This window comes from Crinia signifera, chromosome 3 (genome assembly GCF_055691185.1).
Source record: "Crinia signifera chromosome 3, ASM5569118v1, whole genome shotgun sequence".
In the NCBI taxonomy this organism is placed as follows: Eukaryota; Metazoa; Chordata; class Amphibia; order Anura; family Myobatrachidae; genus Crinia; species Crinia signifera.
In genome coordinates, this window is record NC_139219.1 from 68750333 (window position 1) to 68778176 (window position 27844).

The 27844-nt window shown below is 43.5% G+C and overlaps 1 protein-coding gene and 2 pseudogenes across 2 annotated transcripts; 2 read left to right on the forward strand and 1 right to left on the reverse strand.

The window, feature by feature from the left end:
• Positions 1–1041: 1041 nt before the first annotated feature.
• LOC146062515 (cystatin-C-like) lies at positions 1042–22340 on the forward strand. Of its 2 annotated transcripts, XM_083174631.1 has the most exons (4): positions 1042–1142; positions 2662–2927; positions 19813–19917; positions 22141–22340. In XM_083174631.1, the coding sequence occupies exons 2-4, from the start codon at positions 2724–2726 to the stop codon at positions 22207–22209; spliced, it is 378 nt and encodes a 125-aa protein (XP_083030757.1). In that variant the 5' UTR covers positions 1042–1142; positions 2662–2723; the 3' UTR covers positions 22210–22340. The 2 variants fall into 2 exon arrangements, with proteins under 2 accessions (XP_083030757.1, XP_083030756.1); XM_083174630.1 differs by lacking the exon at positions 1042–1142 and having other exon boundaries at positions 2424–2927.
• Positions 16725–16843, reverse strand: LOC146066178 (5S ribosomal RNA; annotated as a pseudogene).
• LOC146066190 (5S ribosomal RNA) lies at positions 17058–17176 on the forward strand (annotated as a pseudogene).
• Positions 22341–27844: the final 5504 nt, after the last annotated feature.

A 27844-nucleotide genomic window follows, 5' to 3' on the forward strand; every position in this document is an offset into this window, starting at 1 on the left:
TAGCCTGCACAGATCAGTCAGATCCGTGCAGGCTTCAGTGTAAAAAAAATAGAAAAATAAATAAATTTATAAATGTATGCTCTTTTATGCAGATGCTTTTGTGTCTGCGCCCACTGGATATATACGGTACACCTAGAGTGTTTACCTTAAATTGAGCACCCTTCTGCTGGCCTGTATTTCCGGATTGGAGTGCGGATTTATTTTCTGTTTATATATATATATATATATATATATATATATATATATATATATATATATATATCTATATATATCTATATATATAGATATATATAGATATATATATATATATATATATATTATAGTAGTATAGACCACGGCACTCAGGACTTGGCATCAAAACGTAGCCATGCTAGTTGGTTGACGTTTCAGCCTCTTTATTAGGCTTTTTTCAAAAACAGCTTACAAGATCTCATTCAATGATCTCATTCAACATATAACAATATTTAGCGTTTAGGCTTGATTAAGGTACTGTATATCGAAGTGCCTTGCGCTTACAGGCTGTAATAGACATTATCCTTTTATCTTGTACATTGATACATGTTTATACTGTAGTATTATTTTCTTAGGCACGTATAATACACATTAGTCAGTTGTTGAAATTAGCATTATAGAGTAATCCACGACCGTGTATATAAGTTTTAAGCACTGTATGATTTTTTTTGTTTGTTGTTTTGCAGCACCATTGGTTTGTAGTGATAGCGGTCTTGTAGTCTTTATAATAACATATAGTTTCTATGGGCCAGATTCTCTAAGCTTCAAAAGTTATAAAATGGAGAGTGATAAACAGCCAGCCAATCAGCTCCTACCTGCCATGTCACAGACTGTGTTTGAAAAATGTCACACAGGAGCTGATTGGCTGGCTGTTTATCACTCTCAATTTTATCACTTTTGAAGCTTAGAGAATTTGGCCCTATATCAGTTAGCATTTAAAAGCACTATCTTTGCTTTTTTCCTTTCCCTTTTTTTCTTTTTTGTCTTTATAACACAACTTTATTGACACATTGTTGATCCGTTGCTAGGGCAATGGTCCTGCACATTCTGACGTCACTAGAGTACACCTGGAGCATCCGGAAGTGACTGCTGTCCATGCACAAACGAATGGTCCTGCACTACTTAAGGATGTGAGCATACATTGTTTTTTTTATGTAAGCTGTTTTTGAAAAAAGCCTAATAAAGAGGCTGAAACGTCAACCAACTAGCGTGGCTACGTTTTGAATCTTTTCTTGCCAAGTCCTGAGTGCCGAGGTCTACAGGATACATATACATTAGGGTCCAGCTGCAGCTGTACCCTTACCGAAGGCACCGGGCAGGTTATCTGCACACGGAGTTGAGTGCCAGCACAACACAGAATATATATATATATATATATATATATATATATATATATATATATATATATATATATATTATAACAGCCAAAACAAGCCTCACAAGGAACATTGCAATATTGCCTTAGAATTTTATGTTATATGTTGTATGTCCTGTCTTATTAATTGAAGTGTAATAATGTTTACATGATATGTATGAACATAGGCTTGTGCAGCACATTTTATTAGGGGGTGCACCGTCAAGCGGTGTGTCTAGCACCACATATTGGGCATATCTAACACTGCCCATTGGGTGTGTCTAATGCTGTGTACACACGGGTACAATCAGCATGAGATTTTGACTATATAGTCAAAATCGTATAGGGATCGTATGCAGATCGCACAGGTTTTTTACCTTGCGATCCCGATGTGCGCTCCTGTGACAGCACAAATCGAAACCCAGATACAGTAGGAGCAAGTTTCATCTTTGCTCCTTTGGCCATGGCTAGCCATGGCTATTCTATTGTTCTCAGCTGCAATATGTATTGTATTGCAGCTGAGAACAATAGAATAGCCATGGCTAGACATGGACAAAGGAGCAAAGATGAAACTTGCTCCTACTGTACACAGGGCAGCAATGACTATATAGTGCAGATCTAATACAGATTGTATGAATTGTATGGAAATAGTACAGAGTTAGCAAAGAGTGCATAGCACTCGGATCTTAAATCGAATAGCAAGGGAATCTCACAGTGTGTACACACCATAACAACGCCAATCAGGCATGTCTACTATCATCTATTGTTTTTTACTTTATTAAAAGAGAGAATTCTTTTTAAATTTGCATCACATAATATTTGAGTGAAGCAGCGCCACCTAGAGGTGCCAGCATATTGCTGTCACCACTACACACTTTTTGCTTAATTTACATAAGCACACAATTCCTCTGATAGGGGGCAGCAGCAAACTCAAAATATATCGGTCCACCACTGTTATACCAGTGCTACTGTGTGACCGAAGGTCACTTCCCCCTTAGTTCTTGCACAGGGTGGGATTTAACTCTGGCCGGGTTCTGTATACCTGATCACAGGGCTCCAGAAATTAGCATCCCAGACATCAGGCCTGAATTAGGCCCACAAGAACAGCAGGTCCGTTTAGCAAGAGAGATGAAGATTTTAAACTCTTTGGAATTTGCACTGTAAATGTTTTCCTTAGAACACCTCTGTAGTTACAAGCTGCATGACACACATGTGATTCAGGAGAAAGAACTTGGCAAACTGCGGGTCCCAGCAACTTAAATATTGAAGGATCCGCTTGTTTTCTGTACCTTTAGACAGGACAAGATAAAAAGCCGCCACAGACACAAACGCTCCGCAGAAGATCGTATCTCTAACAATGGCTATGTTCTGGAACATATGTGCTGTAGTCACATTAGGTCTATTGGCAAATGTTGTTGCACAACTGGGAGGCTGGCACAATGTCGATGAGAATGCGAAAGGTGTTCAAGATGCTCTGGACATTGCCAAAGAAGAATACAACAAAGGCCACACAGATAAGCAAATTACTAAGATCAGCAAAGTGTATAGCGCCGAGAAGCAGGTCAGTAATATCTATTGTTTTCTTTTTTTTTTTTTTTTTATATTCATCTTTATTGAAGGTTTTATAACACGACAATACACAATACTTATACATAGACAAACACTTGACAATTACACTACGTTACATACATATATACATGTGCATCTATACAGCTACCCAGTTGTATTCAGTAATTTTGCTACTTATCAAATTCTCGATCTGCAGTTGTCCATCAGGACTTCGACTTCTTTTTAAATCCTTTTATGTTAATTAGTATATAGAGGGCTGGCAGGGAAAAGGGGGAGGAATAGATTGTCAATCGTGTTTAAGATAGACAAAAAGATGGCAAAAGGAGGAAGAGGGGAAGAAAGTAAAAAAAAATAATTAAGAATAGAAAGAGAGAAGAAACGAAAAAGAAGGGAGGCAGAAAACGGAAAGGGGGATATGGATTTTTTTTTTTAATTTATTTATATATATATTTTTTTTTCCCTCTCTTCTCTCTTCTTTCCTTCATTAAATACTATGTTAAATTCGTGTGTGTAATGGCCACTACTTGTTCACGGCCCTCACCGTTACCCATAACTTGTAATCTAGAGGAGCTGATTATATTTCAGGTACGTAACTCTTCTTTATGATTAGCTTCAGGTGAGTAGTGTTATCGAAGTGCGGTGCGACTGGTAAATAAACCATACAGTATACCAATACATACAAAAGGTGTAGAGTACTATTGTGCCAACTTCATATTCTATTGACGGCTATTTACGTGAATAAAGCCGTGGTCCATCTACGAGTTTACAAGTGCTATAGTGCATTATTGTACATTGTGTTGATATTTCTCTGCATCTTACAGTATTTATAACCATACAGAGTTCCACCTATTCTGAATAGTGAGAATTAATAATGTGCTAAATTTCAAACTTATACCATAGTTTTCTTAACTCTGTACCGATACTGTATATTGTTATTTGTAATAATTCATAGTTTTGATTAGACTTAAATGTCAGATCAAAGCCTTTATCTGAAATGTAAAACTTGTTTTGTGGAATGGGGAGGTAATATATATTCAGAGCTGCCATATTTTGGTATCTATATTTAGACAAATTTTGCATTTGCTACATATTAATAAAGAGCCAATCAATTTTTGTTTGGACCTTGTAACTTTCAGCCACGGTTTGAAAAGCCGGTCACTGACTGCAGGAAGTCATGGCATTCTCGGGCTGGCTACGACACCCTTGCACAATGCAGGTGACAAAGGTGTGACGTAGGATGCATTTAGCAGCATGGCATCATGCACAATAACTGCCGCAGGAGAGCGCAATTCGTGGGTACTGAATGACGCGGCCAATGTGTTCCGGTCAGAAGCACCAAATTGATCCGAGATCGCTCTAATGTTACTTTCAAGACAGTCAAACAGGATATTGATTAATGATATATAGAATTTATAGCTCCCCCCCCCCCCTCGTAATGTCAATTCCAAAATGTCAAAAGTGGGGGGCACTGAAAAGGGCAATACACATGTAAATAGCATCAAAGGGGAAAAAGATCATCTATGCGGGCTGGCCAATTATGGAATGACTGCGCATGCCTATGGATCATATCGTGCATGCATGAGGCCATCCAGCAATAAAATTCAGCATCTTTTAAGTCACAAGCCATTTGTATATTGATTGGCAGGAATCCCGAGTTTGCTAGTGTCACACAGCAGTTTACCGGGAGTGTCAGGAAACACTGCCATATTTTTGCAAGCCTTCACACAGCTTCACACAGGGCGGGATTTTACCCCGGTGGGTGGCGGCTATCTGATCATAGGGCTCTGCAAATTAGCAGAGATGCGAACAGATCTGAATACCCCCCCTCCCCCCCAATAAAACCAGCAAAATAAGACCGACTCCCCCTAATGACCAGCCCCCTCCTACCCAGACTGTGTTAGCGGCGGGGAGCTAGCGCAGCAGTCTCTGTTCACGGAGGCCACTCCAAAGATGGCCGCCAACTTGGCGGAGACAGACACTAGAGGTTGACAGTAATACTGGGCGCCAATCTTGGCTCTTCACTCGAGCAGCGAAAGTAACCTCTGAAAGCGAACCACAGTGCCAGCCTAGAAAAGCACAGCAGTGGTAAATAAGTCACAGTTGATGACACCCAGTTTCAGAAGTTAAATTTAGTGGAATTTTGTCGTTAATCAAAAAATGTCAAATGTGTATACAGCTACTATGATCAAAAACCACATGCACAGAAAGTGTATAAAGAAATAAATAATATATGAAACCTTATATTCACATGGTTAATACAAATCAATGGACTACATGAAAACTCCAAATACACTACTGTACAATATCACTTGTAACATATAAATATTGTAATATTGGAGTTTTTATATAACCAATTATTTTTATTTGAATATGGATTTGATTTATTAGATTTGGAATCTATTTCTATAATATGATACTAGTTACCTGACATTTTAAAAAATCCCAAATAAATGATTGCTTATTAATGCATTTTTTAAAATTTATAATTTAGCAAAGTGTTTTTTTCCTGAGATAATAATAATAATTTTATTTATATAGCGCTCTTTCTCCAATAGGACTCAAGGTGCTTAACAGATAGAATGAATGTAATACAGTACAGAAAAGCTTTTCATAAACAATACTTAAGGGACTGAAGGAAACGCTTGAGTAAAAAGGAAGGTCTTGAGTCTGTTTTTGAAGCATTCTAGAGTGGGGGTGTCTCGAAATGTGCGGGGAAGTGAGTTCCATAAATTCGGAGCTGAATGGCTAAAAGCTCGACCCCCAGATGAATTACGGGAGATCCTAGGTACTGCTAAAAGTCCTTCATCTAAAGACCGCAGTAATCGGGTGGGACAGTATGGAATCAGAAGCTGCTTCAGGTACCTTGGGCCTTGGTCATGTAGGGCTTTGAAACTCAGTAGATTGATCTTGAAAATTATTCGCCATTTTATTGGCAGCCAGTGAAGGGAGTAGAGAATGGGAGTAATGTGGCTAGAGCGGGGCTGTTTAGTTAACAGCCTGGCAGCTGTGTTTTGTACCAGCTGTAATTGGTGCAGTTCTTTTGCTGGTAGACCAAGGTAAAGGGCATTGCAGTACTCCAAACGAGATGATACAAATGCATGTATGACTTTTGGCAGGCCTTCAGATGGGATTAAGTGTTTGATTCTGGCTATGTTCCTCAGATGAAAGAATGAGGATTTGATTGTGGCTGATATCTGATGTTTAAGTGTCAATCCACCATCTAGTACCACGCCAAGATTCCGCACATGATCAGAGTTTTGTAATTCTGTACCCCCCAAGTGTCAGTCCAGTTGGGTGGCTGTGCTGCAGTCTTGTCCTTTGATGTTGAGGTCCAATCATAAGGACCTCTGTTTTATCAGGATTCAGTCTCAGCCAACTGGCACTCATTCATTCCTGGAGCTCAGCTAGACAGCCATTTAGGGTTGCTATTGGGTTTACAGTGCCTGGAGCAAAGGACAAGTGCAGCTGTGTGTCATCTGCATAGCAGTGGTAGACAAGGCTATGGCGCCTAATTATTTCACCCAGTGGCAGCATGTACACTGCAAAAAGCATGGGTTATAATATAGAACCTTGTGGGACACCGCATGGCAATGGCACAGATGAGGATTAGTATACTCCAGATGAAACTCTCTGTGACCTGCCAGCAAGAAATGATTTAAACCAGCTTAGTACTGTGCCATCCAGTCCACAGAATTTTTTTAGGCGCTCAATCAGAAGCCCATGGTCCACAGTATCAAATGCTGCAGAGAGATCCAGAAGGATTAAGATTGAACAGTCACCACTGTCTCTTGCCATCAGAAGATCGTTTAGCACATAGACCAGGGCTGTTTCAGTGCTATGTCTTCTCCTGAATCCTGATTGGAATGGATCATACATATCATGAGATATCAGGCGGGTTTCTAGTTGATTTGCAACCACTTTTTCAATGACTTTTCCTAGAAAAGGAAGGTTTGATACCGGTCTGTAGTTGGTCATGCAGTCTGGATCTAAATTGTTTTTTTTTAAGAAGAGATCTAACAATTGCTTCCTTTAGAGGTTGAGGAAAAATTCCTGTCTGCAAAGAGCACAGAACAATTTTTGCAAAGACAGGGCCAAGTATATCCATGCACCCTATTAGGAGCTTGGTTGGGGCAGGGTCCAGATCACAGGTAGTGGGACGCAAAATCTGGACAATTTCAGCAATGTCCTTTACATCCATTGGGTCAAAGCTGGTCCATGAGGATAGGTGGCTTACATTGTCAGGCTTGGTAGTTTGGCACTCATCTGACGGAACTGTGGAGATTCCAGCCCTGATGGTGGATATGTTATCTGAGAAGAATTTTGCAAACTCATTACATCTTGCCTGGGAGAGTGTTTCATCAGGCTGCGGGCATGCTGGCTTGCAAAGCATTTCCACTGTGCGGAAAAGTTGAGCAGGCCTATTGTTTGCTGCCATGATCTCAGTTGACAGGAACTCTGACTTCTTACGGGTTATTGTTGATTGAAATTCCTCAATATGCTTTGTTAGTTTTATCTTGTCCTCCAAAAAGTTAGTCTTCCTCCATTGTCTTTCAATTAGACGCCCCCTTTTCTTGAGCTCATTAAGACTGCTGTCAAACCAGGGAGCTTGACGATGTGGTTTGAGATGTTGTACACACGCTGGGGCTATAATATCAATTGCAGCCGTTCTATCCCTATTATAGTTATGGACTAGGGAACAGGGATCTTCACAAGCTCCCAGTAATGCAGAGAGATCCAGATTTGCTGCAAGAGCCTGTGGAGTCATACCCCTTCTTGGACGATACCTGGTCAGCTCCATTGGCACAGATCTATTTTGAGGGGTTGCAATTGAGAACCAAAGGGAGTGGTGGTCTGACCACGTGACTGGGTTTATTTTTAGGTCAGTGATTTGTAATCCAATCTGAAAGATCTTGCATATGACCACTTTTATGTGTGGCAGAAGGAACGATTTGTGTGAAGCCCATGCCATTCATTGTGCACAGAAGGTCTTGGCCAAGGTGTGAGAGCTCGTCATAAACCCATGCATTGAAGTCCCCGAGGATGAGTCATCTTTGATGCTCCAGAACTAGACCAGCAACAGAGTCTGCAAGTTCTTGTAGAAATAACTTTCCATCTCCAGGGGGGCGATAAATGAGGAGTACTCTGAAACCTAATCCTGTCGAACTCCGGGCAGCAATGCACTCAAATGAGCGAGTGCTTTCCATAGGGTGGACCCTAAGTTTGAGTGATTTTGTGAAGCAGATAGCCACCCGCCTCCCCTGCATTCCAGTCTTGGGTTGTGTATGACAGAAAAGTTTTTTGGGACTGCAGCTTCCAAGATAGGTGCTGCATTTTCGTCTAGCCAAGTCTCTGTAATACAGGCTAGATCTGAAGCTTCAATAAGGTCAGCAATTGTAGCAGTCTTGTTTCTTATAGATCTGGCATTACAAAGGACAGACCTGATTGGGCATACCAGAGAGCCTGCAGTTTTCTTTATGTTAAGCGCTGGGGCTCTGGGTATGTGAGTCACAAAGCGAGGATTGACAGTTCTGTCCTTCCAATTACAGGGCCGTCTGTTGGGTACCACTTCTATTTGTTTTCTCTTTGGAACTGGAGGTGCGCAGGTGAGTAAGGGACCTCGTGGTTACAGGGAGAAAAACGTTTCCAGCCTGCTCGCTTCCCACGCCTGCGTCTGTTTATTTTCTTTTTTTAAATGCCAAGGTCTTGGAGAAAAGAAGCCTGTGCTGGAGTAATAGGAACTGCAGCACATTGTGGGCGGAGTGAAATAATGAAGCTGGAGGTATACTTATACATTGGTTCATCAATGATCGGCTTACTATAAGTATGGAATGCATTTGAGATTATTAAGGGTTCTTGAATGGAGCCTAAATTGTCTCAGTCACTGCTATAACCTATAGCTTTTCTTTTATTTTAATGGATATATTAATATTTTCTTTTCTGCTGCTGAATTAGTCAGTTTTTCCAGGACAAAGCAGGCTTGTGAAAAGGTGTTACAGTCAAATTCCTTATTATGTAGGTGTAAAAATCTCAGTGAGAGGCCTTTGATGTAGACTCCTTGTGCTGGTAGAGATAACATGTACAGTATCCTGGCTGGGGGATGGTTAGGGCCCTGCTATTTGAAATGAACAGTGATCCTTAAGCAATTCAGAAACTGAGCTTATTAATGCAAAAAATGATGGAGTTATTTGTTGCTCAGAGCACAGAGGTGAATTGAAGTCTAGGGAAGATCCTGGATTGGGCTAAAGCATGGGTCCTCAAACTGCGGCCCTCCAGATGTGGCGAAACTACAAATCCCAGCATGCCTTGCCACAGTTTTCCTATAAAGGGAGTGTTAAAACTGTGGCAAGGCATGCTGGGAATTGTATTTTTACAACATCTGGAGGGCCGCAGTTTGAGGACCCATGGGCTAAAGATATATTGTAGTCCACAGTACCTTGTTTGGGGTATCCAATGCAGAGTGCAGGAGATGCCAAACTGAAGGAGTTCTCAGTGGAGAGATGCAGAGGTTTCAATCCAGTGTGTATCTCAGCGTAGGAATGCAATCCGTTGATTTTGATTGGATGTCCATGGAGAGTAGTACAAGTTGGAGGTAAGTCCTTGGATATTTATGACTAGGTGATTCATCGCGCCCTATGGGCGCTCTTCACACCGTCGTAAGGGGCTGCGCCCCCTTAATTTGTGAACATTTGTATATGAGAAAGATGGTTAGAATTGTATGAAAGATGGCCTGTATTGCAACTTGAGTTATAGGTGAAATGTGTTAAATAGAGAGCATATGATGTGGAAGGGGGTGTGTATTGTTTTGTTTAATTAAAAAGCGGTTACAGAGTAAGATGTTCATTGATAGTGTGGATAGTATAGTGACATTTGTGGGTTTGGGGGGGGCTTACGGTTCAGGAGAGCAGGAAGCTGGGTAGTGATAGGGGTGTGTGAGTATACGGGGAACTAAAGAGGGGCTTAGGGGTGCCGTGAATTGCGGGAGGGTAGCGGGGGGTGCCATGAATCAAGGGAGGGAGGAGGAGCAGGTGTCCACGAATCGCGGGAGAGGGCGGGGGTCCGCAAAGCGTGGGAGGGGGCGTGAATTGCGCGAGGGGGGTTGCGAATTGCGGGAGGGGGGGTGCGCGGGGGGTGACATGAATCACGCGAGGGGGGGGGGTGCGCGGGGGGTCCGTGAATTGTGGGGGTGGGGGGGCACGGGTGGCGCGATGAATCACCTAGTTGGTTATATATTCTTGTAGAAGGATGGTAGGATGTTGCGGTCATTCAGAATGCATTTACATAAACAGTAATAGTAGCAGTAAAAGATCTGACTTAAAACAATTACAGTAAAACAGAACAGGTGTTATATATTATACAAAGAATTGGTTGATGATGTCTAGGTTGACGTGCACATAGTTGTCACTGGAAAAAAAATTGCTACAAGAAAAAATCAACACAGAAAGGTCAACACATGTAAATGTTGACATAAGTGTGGCACTTCATTGTTGTCCATGTCGACACATGAGAATAAATATGAAAACATAAAAAAAAGAAAAATAAATCTTCAAAAACTCATGGGTTACTGGAGAAAAAAGCGCTCGTGTATTCTGGTTATATGAAACGTATAAACGTAATGTGTAATGAAATTAAATAGTGGGGATATGTGACAGTAATAAAATGGTGACTGATGATGTGCTTAACCGCTGAAAAGGAAAGGTAGTTAGTAAAATGTTTACAGCCCTTATAGGGCTTTTTGTGGGGAACGAAGATTGCGGGTCCCGGCTGAGGCTGAAGGTTGAGCACTATAAGTGAAGATCCCCGGCAGACTTCTAACTGTCCCTAAGCTTACCTAGGTCTTCTAGCTTCAGGCTTCATGCTTCTCTTCCACGCCGTGTATTTTCCGGACCTCCACGAGAATGCCGCGATTACCGGAAGTTCGGGTGCGCTGACTTCCGGAATCGGCGGTGTGCGGACTTCAGTGTTCCCCGGCTCCAACGCGTTTCGAGAGACTTGCTCTCTTTGTCAAGGATGCCTGGTGCTGGTGGGCACTTGGTTTTTATTCGTTCTTCTTAACTTCTTTATTTTCACAACTTTATTTAAAAACGGAAATGGACAGACTTTTCGGCGGCAAGCACATGTTCATGATGTTATATAGGAAAAAAGGGGAGGAAATGTAGATATGATTCTCTAATGAAGGGGGGAAAAAGTTTTTAAAGAAAAGCAGCCAATTCAAAATCGATGTTTAACCCTTTAGGTTGTAAAGTGTTCAATTCATATATCCATTTTGTTTCTTTTTGTTTAAGGATTTTGACATGGTCCCCTCCTCTCCAATTAATGTTGATTTGTTCTATTGCGTTGATTTTAAGTTCTTCCGGATTTCTTCCATGTTTTTCCGAGAAGTGTTTGGATAAACTGTGTGTTTGGAGTCCTTTCTTTATGTTGTAAATATGCTCGGCAGTTCTTTTTTTGAGTTCTCTTTTTGTTTGGCCCACATACTGTAATCCACAGGAACATTCCAGGAGATATATGATATTTTTTGAATTGCAACTTATATGTTGTTTTTGTTTGTATTGTTTTGATGTTTGGTTTGAAATAAATGAAGTTGTTGGTTTTGTCGAGGTTTGTTCGGTGGTTCTGCAGCTTATGCAGTTCAGGCATGGAAAAAAGCCCTTTGATTCTTCTTGTCTTTGTTCCTTGATGGGAATGAAACTTGCTGTTAATTCTTGTTTTAGGTTTCTGGCCTTTCTATAAATGATTTTTGGTCTTTCGGGGATGAGTGGTTTTAGTTCATTGTCCAGTTGAATGACATGCCAAACAAATAATCAACAAACATTGGCATGTCATTCAACTGGACAATGAACTAAAACCACTCATCCCCGAAAGACCAAAAATCATTTATAGAAAGGCCAGAAACCTAAAACAAGAATTAACAGCAAGTTTCATTCCCATCAAGGAACAAAGACAAGAAGAATCAAAGGGCTTTTTTCCATGCCTGAACTGCATAAGCTGCAGAACCACCAAACAAACCTCGACAAAACCAACAACTTCATTCATTTCAAACCAAACATCAAAACAATACAAACAAAAACAACATATAAGTTGCAATTCAAAAAATATCATATATCTCCTGGAATGTTCCTGTGGATTACAGTATATGGGCCAAACAAAAAGAGAACTCAAAAAAAGAACTGCCGAGCATATTTACAACATAAAGAAAGGACTCCAAACACACAGTTTATCCAAACACTTCTCGGAAAAACATGGAAGAAATCCGGAAGAACTTAAAATCAACGCAATAGAACAAATCAACATTAATTGGAGAGGAGGGGACCATGTCAAAATCCTTAAACAAAAAGAAACAAAATGGATATATGAATTGAACACTTTACAACCTAAAGGGTTAAACATCGATTTTGAATTGGCTGCTTTTCTTTAAAAACTTTTTCCCCCCTTCATTAGAGAATCATATCTACATTTCCTCCCCTTTTTTCCTATATAACATCATGAACATGTGCTTGCCGCCGAAAAGTCTGTCCATTTCCGTTTTTAAATAAAGTTGTGAAAATAAAGAAGTTAAGAAGAACGAATAAAAACCAAGTGCCCACCAGCACCAGGCATCCTTGACAAAGAGAGCAAGTCTCTCGAAACGCGTTGGAGCCGGGGACCACTGAAGTCCGCACACCGCCGATTCCGGAAGTCAGCGCACCCGAACTTCCGGTAATCGCGGCATTCTCGTGGAGGTCCGGAAGATACACGGCGTGGAAGAGAAGCATGAAGCCTGAAGCCAGAAGACCTAGGTAAGCTTAGGGACAGTTAGAAGCCTGCCGGGGATCTTCACTTATAGTGCTCAACCTTCAGCCTCAGCCGGGACCCGCAATCTTCGTTCCCCACAAAAAGCCCTATAAGGGCTGTAAACATTTTACTAACTACCTTTCCTTTTCAGCGGTTAAGCACATCATCAGTCACCATTTTATTACTGTCACATATCCCCACTATTTAATTTCATTACACATTACGTTTATACGTTTCATATAACCAGAATACACGAGCGCTTTTTTCTCCAGTAACCCAAATTCAACCTTTTTAAAAAGCTGCTGAATCCGAGCGCAGAGCACACTTTTTTTTCCTTCCACTTCAAAAACTCATGTCAACCTTTTTCATTGTCGACCATAGCCATGTCAGTGTTTTGCATGTGCCATTTAATCCTGGGGTTGCCGTGAATCGCGCACAGGGGGGAGGGAGGAGGTGAGGGGTGTCCGCGAATCACGGGAGGAGGGGTCGTGGGTGGATGCCGTGAATTGCGGGAGGGGGGGGTCGCGGGGCGGGGGTGTTGGTGCCGCAAATCGTGGGAGGAGGGGTTGCAGTGAATGGTGGGAGGGTGGGTTGCGGGGGCGGGGGGTTGCCGCAATGACAGGAGGGGGGTCAGGGGGGGAATCACGCTAGGGGGGGTCGCGGGGGGTGGGGGGTACCGCGAACTGCGGGAGGGGGTGCCCGGGGGGTTGGCGCGAATCGTGGGAGGAGGGGTCGCGGGGTGCCGCGAATCGCAGGAGGGGGGGTGTCACCGGGTGGGGCTGCAAATCGCGGGAGTCGCGTGGGGTGCCACGAATTGCGGGGGTGTGCTGCGAATCGCGGGAGGGGGGTCACGGTGGGGGTGCCGCGAATCGCCACTGGTCGACATTGGTGTCCATGTCGACACATGAGAATGAATATGAAAACATTCAAAAAGTGAAAAATAAATCTTCAAAAACTCATGTAAACCTTTTTCATTGTCGACCATAGCCATGTCAGTGTTTTGCATGTTCTATTTAATCGTGGGGTTGCCGTGAATGGGGGGGGTAGGGAGGTGGGGGGTGTCTGCGAATTGCGTGGGGGGTGCCGCGAATTGCGGGAGGGGGGTCGTGGGGGGTGGGTTACGCGAATTGCGTGAGGGGGGTCGCGCGTGCGGGGGGGGGGTACCGCGAATTACGGGAGGGGGTCGCTGGGGTGCCGCAAATCGCCACAAGAAAAAATCAACACAGAAAGGTCAACACATTAAATGTTGACATAAGTGTGGCACTTCATTGGTGTCCATGTCGACACATGAGAATGAATATGAAAACATTGAAAAAGTGAAAAAAAATCATGTCAACCTTTTTCATTGTCGACCATAGCCATGTCAGTGTTTTGCATGTGCCATTTAATCGTGGGGATGCCGTGAATGGGGGGGGGGAGGGAGGTGCATACCTCCCAACATGACCCTCTCCAGGAGGGACACATTGCTCTGTTTCTGGACTTTCTTCTTAATTTATGGATTACCATCACCTGTGCTTAAACACCTTTCTTATCAATTACCCTGTTTAAAACAGGTGATGACAATCATAAATTAAGATGGAAGTCCAGAAACAGAGCATTCTGTCCCTCCTGGAGAGGGTCATGTTGGGAGGTATGGAGGTGTGGGGCGCTCACCTGGTGTGTCTGGTGAGTAGCTGTGTCTTTGCTGTGTAACATGGAGAGGCAGAGGGTGTCTGGCACTGTCTGTGGGCTCACTGGGCTGGTTCTCTGTCATGTGAGTCAGTCATGTGAGTCAGAGGCTCCACCCAGCATTATAGCTCCAGACACACTTTGAGTGACAGATGTAGCCAAATATATAAGAGATGATTCAGAAGTCAGTTATATTGAATTTAAGCTGTTTTAAGCAGATGTTCAATAGCATGCAAAAGGTGAGGCAGCCATCTTGGGCGCCAGACCTGTAGTCTGCATTTATTTCTTTATACACTTTCTGTACATGTGGTTTTTGATCATAATACCTGTATACACATTTGACATTTTCTGATTTAATGACAAAATTCCACTAAATTTAGCTTTTGAAACTGGGTGTCATCAACTGTGACTTATTTACCACTGCAGTGCTTTTCCAGACTGGCATTGTGGTTTAATTTCAGAGGAACTGTCCATGCTGTCACTGTACAGTACACCTCTCAGTATCAAGTGGTCACCAAATACTGTTAGGAACCATGATTAATGGTTCAGATCTGTTTTGTGTTCTGTTTAGTTTGTGTTTGACATTTGACTCTCTGGTGGCCTCCAGTGGTAGATCTGTGCCATTACAGCTCTATATTCTGTGAGCTTAATTCATTCACAAGTCTGCGATGTAAGGAGCTCATTAGTACAGCTTGGGAGCTGTCTGGATCTCTCTCAGCTGATTAATCACTTGAGCCCTTCATAGGGGATTCTCTCTAGCTCTGCTCTGCCAGTGATAGCTTCAGGTCCTGTGTCCTAGCTTCCTGTTCCTGTTGCAGGTAGCTGCAAGTTCCTGTTTCCTGCTGGCCCTCTGTCAGGTTACTGCTCTGTTAGGAGTTCACTAGCTGTCTGCTGGTCATTAGTTATTTCTCCCTGCACTCAGCCCAGTGCAGCCTTCCTGGCCTTTGGCAGTTCCAGCCTGCTTTACTTTCAGTTGCAGAATCCTGTCTGTCTGCTCCAGTCTGTCTCAGCCTGCTCTTTACCATCCTGAGCTGCTGGATGTTCCGTGATCTTGCTGTGCCAGTTCCAGGTCATGTAAGCGCTCCAGTGAAGCCTGGTTTTGTTCCTTGTTTTTTTATAAAGTCCTGGCAAGCTGCCATATTCCATCTCTGCACCAGTGCCTGTCAGCACCAGGGAATTCTTCCCTGTGGTGGTTCCCTGTCTCTTCAGTTGGTTCCTGGTCTCGTTGGTACCCCTGCTAGGGGCCTGGTTTATTTCATTATTTGTTGTTGCTCTCCTGAGCATATTGTTATTTACCCACCCTGTGCTTGGTGAGCATGGATGTCCTTTCAGCAGTACGCTGTATCCTTATTTGCTTTTGCTTGTGTACTAACTTCCGGTGCCTTATTCTGTGTTCAGTGTTCCGTGCGTATTGTTAGTGGTGTTCTTTTTGGTGTTCTTTTATTGTTGTGTATGCGACGCGGTAGCTGGTGGTTGGCGACTAGGTCACTGGCGCAATTAGCTACATTAGTTAGTTTCGGCAAGTTGCCTTTTTCTTTAATTTTCAGTAAGGCTTCCTTAGCTAGATTACGTTTTGACTGTACCCTTTGGGGTCCCCGGTTATTTGTCCTCTCATAACACCTGGCTGCACCAGGGCAGGCTTAACTTGCCCTGTTTAAATATGGCAGCTACAGGCAAAGCCTAGTATCTGCAAGAACCAGTCACCTAACTTTGGGGGTCAACAGTGTCAGTGTAGGTGGAAAAGAGGGGGTTGAAGATCCGCACAGACTGTTAATCTGTGTAATAATTATGATACCAACTTGAAAAACTACTATACTTGATAAATTCTGGTAGTTACTTGGTTGGCGGTGCGCCCAGCGTTTAGAATCAATGGTAAACACTGGGGTTTTTTGTCAGAGGAAGAGTCCGACAAAAGAAAGAAAAAACGCTTTTTGGGCGCACTCCTTTGTTATAAATGTGGTATGATAATTTTAAAACATAGCTTTTATTTAGACTTTATTTAAAATAGATGGCACAAAAGTAATTAGGTATTTAAATATTAAGATGTAGTGTGATCCTTGGACTGGTTTAGTTCCAGGGATATTCGCAGTTTAGTCACACAATTAATTTATCATTAAAGCACTGATGTTATCAGAGGTATGATTACCAATGATTATAGGCAGTGAAATGATTCGATTCCCCTAAGTATGAACAATATTGTGCTTAATAGCATCACCTGGATTGGTGGTATGGGGGAAAGAAAAAGATATCACAGCCTCAATATAGGTTTATAAATTCTTTAATAGACACTCTCTCTGGCAGTCATGTTACAGGTGTTTGTTTAATACGGCGGCTTGTACCCCTAATTTTTATATTGCCACACCTGGGCTTCCCCAGGGGTCTCCCACCTGGGTACTGTCCTGGCCCTCCACTGCTTGGCTTCCAAGTTCGGGGAGGGTTTGGGCAGACCAGTGGGGTATGGTGGCAATATATTAGGGTTGGTATCTGATCACAAAAGGCCTGTTGGGCTGCAAAGGGAGGTGGCTCACCAGGCGCAGCACATGAGTCACACTATTCCTGACAACAGTATATAAATATATTTATATACTGTTGTCAGGAATAGTGTGACTCATGTGCTGCGCCTGGTGAGCCACCTCCCTTTGCAGCCCAACAGGCCTTTTGTGATCAGATACCAACCCTAATATATTGCCACCATACCCCACTGGTCTGCCCAAACCCTCCCCGAACTTGGAAGCCAAGCAGTGGAGGGCCAGGACAGTACCCAGGTGGGAGACCCCTGGGGAAGCCCAGGTGTGGCAATATAAAAATTAGGGGTACAAGCCGCCGTATTAAACAAACACCTGTAACATGACTGCCAGAGAGAGTGTCTATTAAAGAATTTATAAACCTATATTGAGGCTGTGATATCTTTTTCTTTCCCCCATACCACCAATCCAGGTGATGCTATTAAGCACAATATTGTTCATACTTAGGGGAATCGAATCATTTCACTGCCTATAATCATTGGTAATCATACCTCTGATAACATCAGTGCTTTAATGATAAATTAATTGTGTGACTAAACTGCGAATATCCCTGGAACTAAACCAGTCCAAGGATCACACTACATCTTAATATTTAAATACCTAATTACTTTTGTGCCATCTATTTTAAATAAAGTCTAAATAAAAGCTATGTTTTAAAATTATCATACCACATTTATAACAAAGGAGTGCGCCCAAAAAGCGTTTTTTCTTTCTTTTGTCGGACTCTTCCTCTGACAAAAAACCCCAGTGTTTACCAGTGTCAGTGTAGGTGTAATAGGTTTGTTTAGGGAATAATTTGGTCTGCGCTCTAGAGCTGCCAATATAATTTCAAAAAATAAAGAGACCACCTCGTCTCCTTAGAAAGGACAGTTGAAGAAAAAAGGTATTTTGAAATATAAATATAGGCGCTATTGAATAAGAGGTTGGTACTCCCCTGAAGCTTCTGGAAACTCCCGATAAGGGTCCCCTTGATGTGGTTTCGTAATGAAATATGAAACGAAAAAGAAAAAAAGAGCCAAGCTCCTCGTGTAATCCTGTTTAGTTATAAGAATCACACTTTTTTATGATTCAGATGGTGATTCAATTCGTTAAACAGAAATTCATTTGTTGGGGTATCTCCCCCTTACAATCTCACTCACACAAAGAGTAGTTTGAATAGCATATCACAATATCAAATTTCCATAATTAATCGGAAGACGATATAGATTGGGGTTTCCCCCTCTGTTATGTACTCACGACAAGATAGATGTCAAAGCGCATATATCATGGTCTTTCACCTATGGATAGGTTTCTTCTGGTCCAATAAAATAATTTTCTGGATTCTTGTAACATTAAACAAGTATCCTTTATTAAAACATACAGTTTTAAAAACAAATGTAATGTATGAGAGACTTTGGCTGTGTGGAACCGGTTGGGACTGGATGGAATGATGTTATAGAGTATAAGTGGAACAAGTCTTACCGGGGCCCCCTGTTCATTGTCCACCTCCAATCCACGTCCTGTTCCGCTCCACCAGCCGTTTTGTCTCCTCAGATGTGGTCAAAAGGAACTGCACCGACGCGTTTCGAACCTCCGTGGTTCTTTTTCAAGGTTGAAAAAGAAAAAGAACCACGGAGGTTCGAAACGCGTCGGTGCAGTTCCTTTTGACCACATCTGAGGAGACAAAACGGCTGGTGGAGCGGAACAGGACGTGGATTGGAGGTGGACAATGAACAGGGGGCCCCGGTAAGACTTGTTCCACTTATACTCTATAACATCATTCCATCCAGTCCCAACCGGTTCCACACAGTCAAAGTCTCTCATACATTACATTTGTTTTTAAAACTGTATGTTTTAATAAAGGATACTTGTTTAATGTTACAAGAATCCAGAAAATGATTTTATTGGACCAGAAGAAACCTATCCATAGGTGAAAGACCATGATATATGCGCTTTGACATCTATCTTGTCGTGAGTACATAACAGAGGGGGAAACCCCAATCTATATCGTCTTCCGATTAATTATGGAAATTTGATATTGTGATATGCTATTCAAACTACTCTTTGTGTGAGTGAGATTGTAAGGGGGAGATACCCCAACAAATGAATTTCTGTTTAACGAATTGAATCACCATCTGAATCATAAAAAAGTGTGATTCTTATAACTAAACAGGATTACACGAGGAGCTTGGCTCTTTTTTTCTTTTTCGTTTCATATTTCATTACGAAACCACATCAAGGGGACCCTTATCGGAAGTTTCCAGAAGCTTCAGGGGAGTACCAACCTCTTATTCAATAGCGCCTATATTTATATTTCAAAATACCTTTTTTCTTCAAGTGTCAGTGTAGGGTCCCGCCGTGGCTGTCCTATACAGCAGTCCCAGCTGTGGGTTCACACCCGAAACCATAACGAATACCTGCAATATTCCGCTCATTCTCCATCCATCCTGGATTCAGGCCTGCTCTTGCCATGCCAAATTTCCCTCCAAAATGGTGACATTGGCACAGCCATCTTGGAAGCAGTCAACTGATCATCTTTCAGCCAATCCTGGTACCCCGACCATGACCTGATTTAGCAACTACACTGCTTAAGTCAGTAGGTCAACCCATAAGGATGACATGCAACTTAGCAGCAAAAATCAATTTAGTTGCTTTGCAAAAGCATTCCGAGCTGCAATGGGGCAAATGTAAGCATTTGATATACAGTCGAGTATGCAGGGGCAATTCCTAGTTCATATCTAAGATTATTTACGTATTTAACTAAAGCTGCGCCCCAATAGCCCCCTCCAAATATTTTTTAACTACTTCCATCATAACAAATTGTACCCAGTAGATTTATATCTCATGTCCCTGATAATATTTTTCTTTTTTGTTCATACAGTATTTTGTGTATTCATCATTTAATTCACATTTTGTTTTATTGGTTTACACTAGGTGGTGGCTGGCTTCAAATATAGCCTAGACACTCTAGCCACTTTCAGCTCCTGCCAAGGATCCGATTACACTCCTGACTGTCCAAATCAACAAACTCAATCAAAGGTAAGATTTATGTGAAAAAAAACATCAAATTTAATTAAAATAAAAATGACATACAATTGTTCTAGTAGACCAGGGTTGCCTACTTTGTGGCTGCCCTCTCCAGGGGCACCAAATTCAGTCAGGCATGGAAGGTGGGGCCACTGACAGAGCAGGGTAGGGGTGGGGCATGAGGCATTGCCTACCTTTCCAGGGGGCCTTGAGGTTGACCCGATTTCCGGGACCGGACATTCCGGGAGGGTAGGCAACCCTGTAGTAGTCATATCACAAATAACAGATGACATGAGTGTTTTGTACTGGAATCTGTTGTGTAAGTAGAGCACCAATTCACTACACAGTTGACCTTATTCTGGTCCATGGTCTCCCATCCGAATTTGCACAAGAGTACGCTGGTTTTGTGCTGCGCATTTGTGCGCATGTGCATGCACTGTGTGTGAGCGGCCACAGCGAACAGAGTGTTCATCGGGTGCTCGAACACAACATGGGGCGGCGGGCTGGGGGATGCGCTCATGGGAACGCCCATGAAACACTGGGAGTTCCCATGGAAATTCTGGGCATTCTCATGCTAATGCCCTGATGACGCATGTGCTGGGGGTGGGCAGCTGACATCACTGGATGTCAGCTGCCCACCCTGTCCTCGCACCAGGCACAACCAAAATGTAGACACCTGGGAGTGGCTTAGTTTTGCATGTACTCACCACATCATTCAATGGTCAGCGACTATCGAATTATGTGGGTGTCACCCCATAGGCTTTGGGCAAATTCTCCATGTGAAGCGGCCAGAATATGTTCCAGTATGCACCCAATCACATGCACTAATCTTTTAGATGGTAACAAGTTCAATAAGATGATAAAAGCAGACATTTGCAAATATACATTGCTAGTAAATTCCTGTACTGTAGCTACCGTATTACTCAATGGCAGACCCCCCAAAACAACAACAAAAAAATATATATATAAAAAATTGCACACTGCACTAGGATTACACCCATTAAACATTGTCATACTCTGCCATGCCCGTTACATATTCTGTCATAATGACAATTACACATTATGGCGCACACTGTAATGCTTCTTCCACACACCATAATGCCCATTACATATGATGGCATACACCGTAATGCCCATTACACAGGATAGCACACATCGAAAGTTGCGTAGAGAGAGAATGGGCGACCCGCACCATATGTCATAGACTTTATAGATATTCTTATACCAATATGAATGGAAATGTACCCACCAATGGGGAATTATTATATATAAATCTTCCCCAATTGATTGAGGTGCGGTCAACTGATTTAATATGTACAGAATATACGACACATCAAAAGTTCTCAGCGGTAGTATGTCAGCACGGTGGGGGGCAATGTAAGGGCGCACAGTGCCACACACAAAAAGGGTAGGGTGCACTTTTAGGTTTTAAAAACAGGCAGAGTTTGGCACCCTGCAAAAAAAAGCTTAGAGGGAACACTAATACTTTAATGAATATCCCAATATGGATTTATTTTTTAATTGAAGCTGCAGTACCAACTATAATAGATTTGACTAATTTGCCCCTTTCCGGATCAAGTCTTTGTTTCCTTTAGTTTCCAGCTTCCTTCCGGTCAGCCTGGTTAATCCTCCAGATCAAGTTCTGTATTTTTTTAGCTTTCAGCTCTGGTCCAGTAATCCTGGTAAATCCAGTATAATCTCTGTAGACTTTTCAACCGTGGGGGGTTACGGCAGTTCTAGATTGCGTAAACCCCATAAAAGCCTATGGACTTCACTTCACGACCTCCGCCGATCTGCGCCGCTCCCCCCTCACCTCTGTCCGGGCAGCTTCCTGCTGTGCTGCCCGGCCCAGTGACCTCCCTGGAGCCCTGGCGGAGCAGCAGCAGCCGTGTAAGGGTCCAAGGAGTTAGGGTGGGACCCGCTGCACATCCCCGGCCACAACGCAAGGACAGCTCTTAACGCAAGAGCTGTCCTTTGCATTAATAATCGCATATGTTAGTGCATTTGCGATTACTAACAATGCGAATGCCGGCGATGTGTGGCAGAGGATGTTAGTGCATCCCGCCCTGTGTATGTGTCGGGATAATGACCATGTGTATTTACATCATGCCAGTAACAGTGTTGGTCATATATTTTTAATTAATTCAGTTGTACTGGAGATAAATCATACTGATCCTGTCTCAATAATCAAAATCTGTATACCTACTGTATGTTATTTATGTATTCTTTTTACAGAGATGCAGATTTACTGTTTGGGTTGCTCCATGGCTAAAGAAAAGGGAGCTGTTAGGCAGTTCTTGCTAATGCTCCAGAAGACAGAAGAAGACAGACCTTGTTAATGATTGCTAATTTCACCGGGAATAAAATAATTTACATAATGATGCTTATACAAGCTGCCCTTATACACAGCAATCCTGTCTATTAAAATATAACAACTCTGCTTGTTTCTTATGTGTTTTTAAGGAATATGTCAATGCATTACAACTACTAAAAAAGGCTCACAGATTGTCTGAATGGGGTTGAACATGTCAGCAGTATAATATTCTGTTCAATATAAGAGTAATGAAAACTGGTGAACGATTGCATTTACTTTATAGAAAATATATAAACCCAGTCATTCCCATACTCTCCTGATCACAAGCTGAATGGCTAATACATGGATATTCAGCATCGGCGTGTGCAGTATATTACATTATGGTGTCCACCACGAAAAAAATAAAATAGATAGATAGGTACATATACCCAGGGCTGTCAAAATAAATCTTAGGGTGGGTGTACTGAAATCTACCTCCCTCCCTTACCCTCGACCCCAAACCTCAACCTGAACCTCCACAACACCCGGGGGTGGATCCAGTATAAAAATGACAGGGGGAGCACCATGACAGGGGAATGGGAATAGGGTATATGTGTGTGTCGCAGCAACACATTATTGGAAAAGTGGATGTGGCCTCAAAGGGAATGCCGAATCCATATGATGGGTGGAGACTGATGCCTTGGAGAGGCAGAGGGCGACAGGAGATAGAGAGTGATGGGGAGATAGTGAAGCAGGGTTATAGGCAGAGGTTGAGTCGGTGGGTGATGCCTGAGGATGGGTGACAGTGAGAGGAAGTTGGTAATGCCAGAGGAAGGAAGTAGGTGACCTAAAGGATGATTGGGAGAGGCAGTTGATGACAAATAGGGTGACAAGGTGAGGCCTAGGAGAGGGTGTGAGTGAGAGAGTGATAGGGAGAGGCAATGGGTGACACCGGAGAGGAATGGGGTGAGGCAGCAGGTGCCACCAGAGAGGGACATGGAGAGGCAATGGTTGACACTTGACACCAGGGAGGAATGGGGAGAGGCAGTGGGTGATGCCACAGAGGAATGGGAAGAGGCTGTGGGTTATGTCATGTAGAGGGGGAAGGAGAAGCATTGGGTTATATATAGCATACCTTCCAACATCAGAAGGCAGCAATGCGGAACCTAGTGCATGCAGGGGCGAATTTAGTGGTCAGGCCACCCCTAGGCACAACATTTTTGTGCCCCCCCCCAATTTTAATGTAATCATATATATATATATATATATATATATATATATATATAAATTGTTATTTATATATATATATATATATATATATTTCATAAAAATGTTACTGTAGCCCACCTTAATATTTTTTTTAAGCACTCTGGACTGCTCACTGTACGGAGGACTCGGAGGGAGAGAGGCACTTATTAGTACAGTGATTAGCACAGTGTCTCCGTCAGTCTCTCTCTGGCTCACACACTGTGATGAGCACAGGGAGGATCTGCGCGCTGCTCAGCTCAGCTGCTAGATACACAGCAGCCAATAGACTGTGTGTGTGTGTAGAGTAGCCAATGGGTGGAAGCCGGCAGCAGTGAGCCTGAGCCATTTCCGGACGCGCAGGGGGACTGTCGGACCCAGCCACCAGAGGTGATGTAATGTGCATGGCAGAGTGGGTGGGCAGTGGCGGGTGACTAGTGGCGCTGCCGCCTACATATAATTAATCTATGTGGCAGCGGCACTCGTCATTCGCCGCTGCCCACCCGCTGTGCCATTTAACAGAATGTCAGCCAGCCTGCCGCCCTTAATTGGTGCCGCCCTGAGGCCGGTGCCTCATGGGCCTAGGCACAAATCCGGCCCTGAGTGCATGGGTAGGACAGCTGGAGAGTTTCCTAACAGCGGGCCTATCCTGCTGTAATAAAGCCATTTTGGAGGTATGATATAGATGGGCACTCGACTGAGAGGCAAGGAGGCAGTAATGGAGGGACACCATGCAGGAGAAGACTGCACCCCTTCCTCCAACAACAATCACATATTCTCCCCTACCCCATACAGTATATTGTATTCTACAACAATAACTGCACTGATGTTTCCTCCATCAACAAGACTCTTAGCCAGGGGCGTAATTAGATATTCTTAGGCCCCATAATAAAAGTTTGCAAGGGCCCCCTATTTAGCAAATGATGGTGATAAATGTATGTAAAACATATTACTTAGACAGTAAAGATGCCCCCCCTCCCCCCGTCAGCTCTGGGCCCCATAGCAGCTGCACCCCTTGCACCTATAGTAATTACGCCCTTTGCTCTTAGCCATCCCTTCTTTCTATACAGTCTCCTAATTACCACAAAGAGCAGTACCCTGTCACTGGACTCACCGTCCTCACTGAGCTACCTCATATATAGCGATCCAGGCATGGTCTATATGCTTGCTGGACAGTGTATTCTGTAAAGCAGTACAGTGCTGCACAGCTGATCCTACAATTCACCTTGGCTGAGGCAAGATGACAAGCAGCTGTTATACAGTAATACGGATAATACCAGGGAAATACCCCCTTTTCGGCAGCTATACTATATATCATCATATTAACTTGATTGCATATTGCTTCCATATGACACAGACCTGGCATCTCTTTATCAGAGAGCTTTGGGACAGGAGGGAACTCCTATATATATTTATACTTACAGACATCACCTACAAACAGTAACCTCAATCTGCCCTGTTCCAGAGACAATGATTAATAGGAGCTACAGTGTATAACCACCATATACCTCAAATTTGACTGGTAACTATATCAGCCATTGAATGAACTCATTCAGGACATCCTCAGCCCGAGCTGGAGTTAACATTTAAAGTGAACTTTTACAAAACTAAAAAAAGAGAGAGAGAGAGACAGTCCAGTGTCAGAGAGACAGTCCAGTTTCAGAGAGACAGGCCAGGGTCAGAGAGAGAGACCAGTGTCAGAGAGACAGGCCAGAGTCAGAGAGAGAGAGAGAGAGAGAGAGAGAGAGAGAGAGACCAGTGTTAGAGAGACAGGCCAGAGTCAGAGAGAGAGACCAGAGAGACAGGCCAGGGTCAGAGAAACAGACAGACCAGTGTCAGAGAGACAGACCAGGGTCAGAGAAACAGACAGACCAGTGTCAGAGAGACAGACCAGGGTCAGAGAGAGATAGAGATAGAGAGACCAGTATCAGAGAGACAGGCTAGGGTCAGAGAGATACAGACCAGTGACAGAGAGACAGGCCAGGGTCAGATAGAGAGAGAGGGATGATACCCTGCTCGGCGAAACCCAAAGGTGGTGATACCCTGTCCGGCGGAGACGGGGCGGCCAGGTCTTAGTACATTTGAGAATGCAGTAAAACCACATTTTTCCCCTAGTACATCGCGATACCTGTGATGTGGTGTGCGGGGGTCTCTGTCACCTCCCTGGGCTTCAGTAGCTTGCAGCTGTCCCCGGCGCCTCATCCTCCCCCTGCAGCGGAAAGGTTCTCCGGCTGTGGCCTGTTGCTCGGGGGGAGGAGAAGTTTCACAGAGGAAGGTAAGCCAGGGGGATGGGTTCAGCATATGTAGTCTGCGGTGGGCGGCGATAGAAGCCCATAGGCTTCTATAGGGTATCACTACCCAAAGATCGCGATACCCTGCCCGGCGAAGACAGGGCAGCCGGGTCTTAATGCATTTGAGAATGCGGTAAAACCCCCTAAAACGGGGGTTATTACCACATTTTTCCCCTAGTACATCCCACCCAGAGAGAGATACAGACCAATGTCAGAGAGACAGGCCAGGTTCAGAAAGATAGATACCAGTGTCAGAGAGACAGGCCAGGGGGAGAGCGATAGGGAGACAGACCAATGTCAGAGCGATAGGGAGACAGACCAATGTCAGAGAGACAGGCCAGGATCAGAGAGATAGGGAGACAGACCAGTGTCAGAGAGACAAGCCAGGGGGAGAGAGAGAGAAAGACAGACCAGGGTCAGAGAGAGGGAGACATGTAATACCCTGCTCCTGCGATGTATTACTGTATGTCTGACATGGTGCATTGTGCTACACACAGGTCTGTAATTTTACAGGCAGACAATTCCCAGCATCCTCTGCAACTGTTTCAGAGGTCAGGAGTTAGTCACATGACCAGTGTCAGGAGATGACAGTGGAGAGTGAGGAACAGTTGGGCAGGGCAGTCTGAGGTAATGATGAGAGAGGTGAGAACTGCTGCGGTGTTACAGCCAATGGAGGCTGTGTGGGACCACATCCCAAGGAGACAGTGATTTGAGACCCCAGTGCTGAGAGACACGCAGTGACAGTGAGGCAGTCTACAACCTCAGCATCTACCAGAGAGGGCCAGTGCAAAGAGCAGCCTAATTGACTTACAGCAGGCTGAATCTGCAGCATTGTGGCTGCGCTGGCACAGGTACCTTAGGGATAGGCCCTGAAACCAAATCCAGAGCTTCTATATACAATATAGGCAGGCAGATGTAACTGTATAAACACCCCAGCCATGGTGACAAGGAGGAGACCCGGCTGACTGACAGGCAAGTCTGGCTTGCCAATCAGTCAAACACAATGGATGACCGTCGATTGATAAAAATATCCATGGTCATCCATTGCATAGTTTAGCACTATCGATGGTCAGTTGCACTATTGCCATCGATGGCAACCTTTAATGGCAAGGATGGCCATCCCTAGCACAGGGTAATGAGGTCACCCTGTGTGCAATGGAGGCTGGGGCAGACCAAGTGAGAGGGTAATGGGGGGAAGGTGGCTCTGGTATATTAATTTTTACTTTAGTTTATTAATGGGCGGGTCGACGGAGTGTATAAAATCTTAACAGGCACTGCAGCCATGTTTCTTTTTTTTTTCTTTTTTTTTAAACATTTTTATTAACATTAAAATTACACATACAATAACATTTCACATATTATTTTCCACAGTTTTCCTAATTCACACATTATTTTCCTTTTTTTCTCTTTAAAGCATAAGTCAGTTATTAATCATCTTAAATATTAAAAGATAGGTCAAGCTCAATTGAGTTGGTCAGAGGTTAATTCCATCCTATTGTTCCATATAGTGTGTTGGGAAGCTCTGCCGTAAAATTTGGTTCGTTTCTAATGATAAGGTTGATATGTACGGCGACCAGATGTCAAAAAACTTGGTGGCTCTTGTTTCTTTTTGCAAAGAAACCTCTGTACTTCTTTACTTTCACGGCGCCAGCATGGCGCCGTGCGTCTGAGTCCCCTTGCGGGGCTCGCTTCGCTCGCCCACGTTGCGGGCTCGGTGGCTCGCTACCCTCGCCACGCTATTTAAAATCAACTCTATGCCAACATGGATAGTGGAGGTATGAACTATCCATGTTGGCATGGCGTTAAGTTCCTTTATTTTACATAGTTTGTGGCGAGCGTAGAAGCCGGAAGTAGCACGGCGCCATGCTGGCGCCGTGAAAGTAAAGAAGTACCGAAACCTCTGACCAATCCATTGTAAATAAAAAAAATACCCTAGGGTATAAAAGGGTCAATGATACCGGGGTCGGGGTTATCCATTGGGATAATTTTGTTTTGTTGGCTGTTGCTGCTAATCTATTAAGTATTTCTAAGGGATTCAGTATTGAATCCCGGCGGTCGGGATCCCGGCGTTCAGAATCCCGACGCCGGAATCCCGACAGCCGAAATGCCG